This window comes from Grammomys surdaster, unplaced genomic scaffold (genome assembly GCF_004785775.1).
Source record: "Grammomys surdaster isolate TR1022 unplaced genomic scaffold, NIH_TR_1.0 130738, whole genome shotgun sequence".
NCBI classification, from domain to species: Eukaryota; Metazoa; Chordata; class Mammalia; order Rodentia; family Muridae; genus Grammomys; species Grammomys surdaster.
In genome coordinates, this window is record NW_021622006.1 from 1 (window position 1) to 1754 (window position 1754).

General features: G+C 42.0%; 1 protein-coding gene across 1 annotated transcript; it reads left to right on the forward strand.

Annotated features, from left to right (window-relative positions):
• Positions 1-17: 17 nt before the first annotated feature.
• LOC114615658 (T-cell ecto-ADP-ribosyltransferase 1-like) lies at positions 18-1634 on the forward strand. Its single transcript, XM_028761333.1, has 3 exons — positions 18-68; positions 546-1263; positions 1539-1634. Exons 1-3 carry the CDS (start codon positions 18-20, stop codon positions 1613-1615), a joined length of 846 nt encoding a protein of 281 aa, XP_028617166.1. The 3' UTR covers positions 1616-1634.
• Positions 1635-1754: the final 120 nt, after the last annotated feature.

A 1754-nucleotide genomic window follows, 5' to 3' on the forward strand; every position in this document is an offset into this window, starting at 1 on the left:
TGGTTTTGAACTTGATGATGACATCAAAAACTTGCAAGTTCTTCCTAGCTTGGTGGCTAACCCAGCAGGTAATATTTTCAACCCACATCCTGTTGACCTCGCTTTCCCCTGCCCACCTCTTTGCAATATGACAGTTCTCAGGGATGAATCTGTGGTAACCAATGTTAGAAAGCATGAAACTTGAGGAAGTAATGTAAAGATAATATCAGAGGGTTGTGTTTGTGGGGGATGAATATGTGAATATGAACAATCTGCAATGATATATGAATATGAACAGGTCATGAGTCCCCTTGTTTTGTGTGCTCACTAAAAAATTAATTGAATAAAGAATGAAATATAGTATCTGTAAACACAAAGGAATGAGAGATCTCAGCCTTGTCTTTCTGCCCTTCTTATGATGTAATGAGATTGTGTCCATTCCTGAGCCTTGTGTGAGGTGGGAGTATGTGACATCTCATGCTGCAGGCTCCACAGCATCCAGCACATGCTGGTAACTTAGCAACCTTAGTGAGTAACAGACAACCCTGCTTCTTTCTTTTTTTCAGGTGACTGGCCTGCATGGTGCAGGGCCTGCTATGCTAGACATGGCTCCCAATGCATTTGATGATCAGTATGAGGGCTGTGTAGAAGAAATGGAGGAAAGGGCCCCCCAGCTGTTACAAGAAGACTTCAACATGAATGAGGAATTAAGAGTTGAGTGGCAACAAGCAGAGAAAAAATGGAATGAGATCAAAAATAGTATCAGCTATCCCAAAGGTTTCCATAATTTCCATGGAATAGCTTTAGTTGCCTACACTGGCGAAATGCACAAAAAATTTAATAATGATACTAGAGACTTCAAAATAATTCCTGGTAGCTTCCACTACAAGGGCTTCCATTACTACTTAACAAGAGCTGTCCAGCTTTTGAGTAACCAGGGTTGTCGTTTAGTTTACCGAGGCTCTGATACCAAGTTTAATTACAATGGGATGGGCTCTGTGCGATTCGGGCAGTTCAGTTCTTCATCTTTATCTAAGTATATAGCTCTTTCTCCAGCATTTTTCAATGGAAAGGGGACATTGTTTATCATCAAAACCTGTTTGGGGGTTTATATCAAAAAGTTTTCCTACTACCCTTGGGAAGAGGAGGTGCTAATCCCAGGCTATGAAGTATATCACTATGTCACAACAGAAAATGTAAATGGGTATATCCAAATTTCTCTGGACTCCCCTCAAAGGAAGAAGAGCAACTTCAATTGCTACTATAGCTACCGTAGCAGCTCAGGTAAGACTGGGTCTGTGTTAGAGGTGGAGCTGGCAGGGGACTTCATGAAAGGAAGAGAGGGTGCTCCCTACTAGGAGCCACATGATAGATCTTCCACATGTCCAGGGTGCCTGGAAGGGTGAATGGTAGTATTCGCAAGTCAAGGGCATGTGGCTCAGTGGCAGTGTCAGAAATGATTGAAATATTGAGAAACTTCAGGAAAAAGCTTACCAGCAGCTCCTCGTGATGAGTGGCATGTGCCATCTGCAGCTTTTTTTCCATCCTTTCAACTAAAGATGCCTGTGTTTGGGAATCCCTATGCATGTTTACCCATCATGCTTTGTGGCCTGAGTTCTCTTCATCCCTTGACTAGATATCTCATTCAATGCAAGCAAGACTCCATCAATTTTATCATGGTAATTGCCTTTCAAGGCGCAGTTCTAGTGTCACTTATCATGATAGTCATTCCTTAATACTTCCAGAGAAAGTTACTGTATCATGCTCTCTGTCAT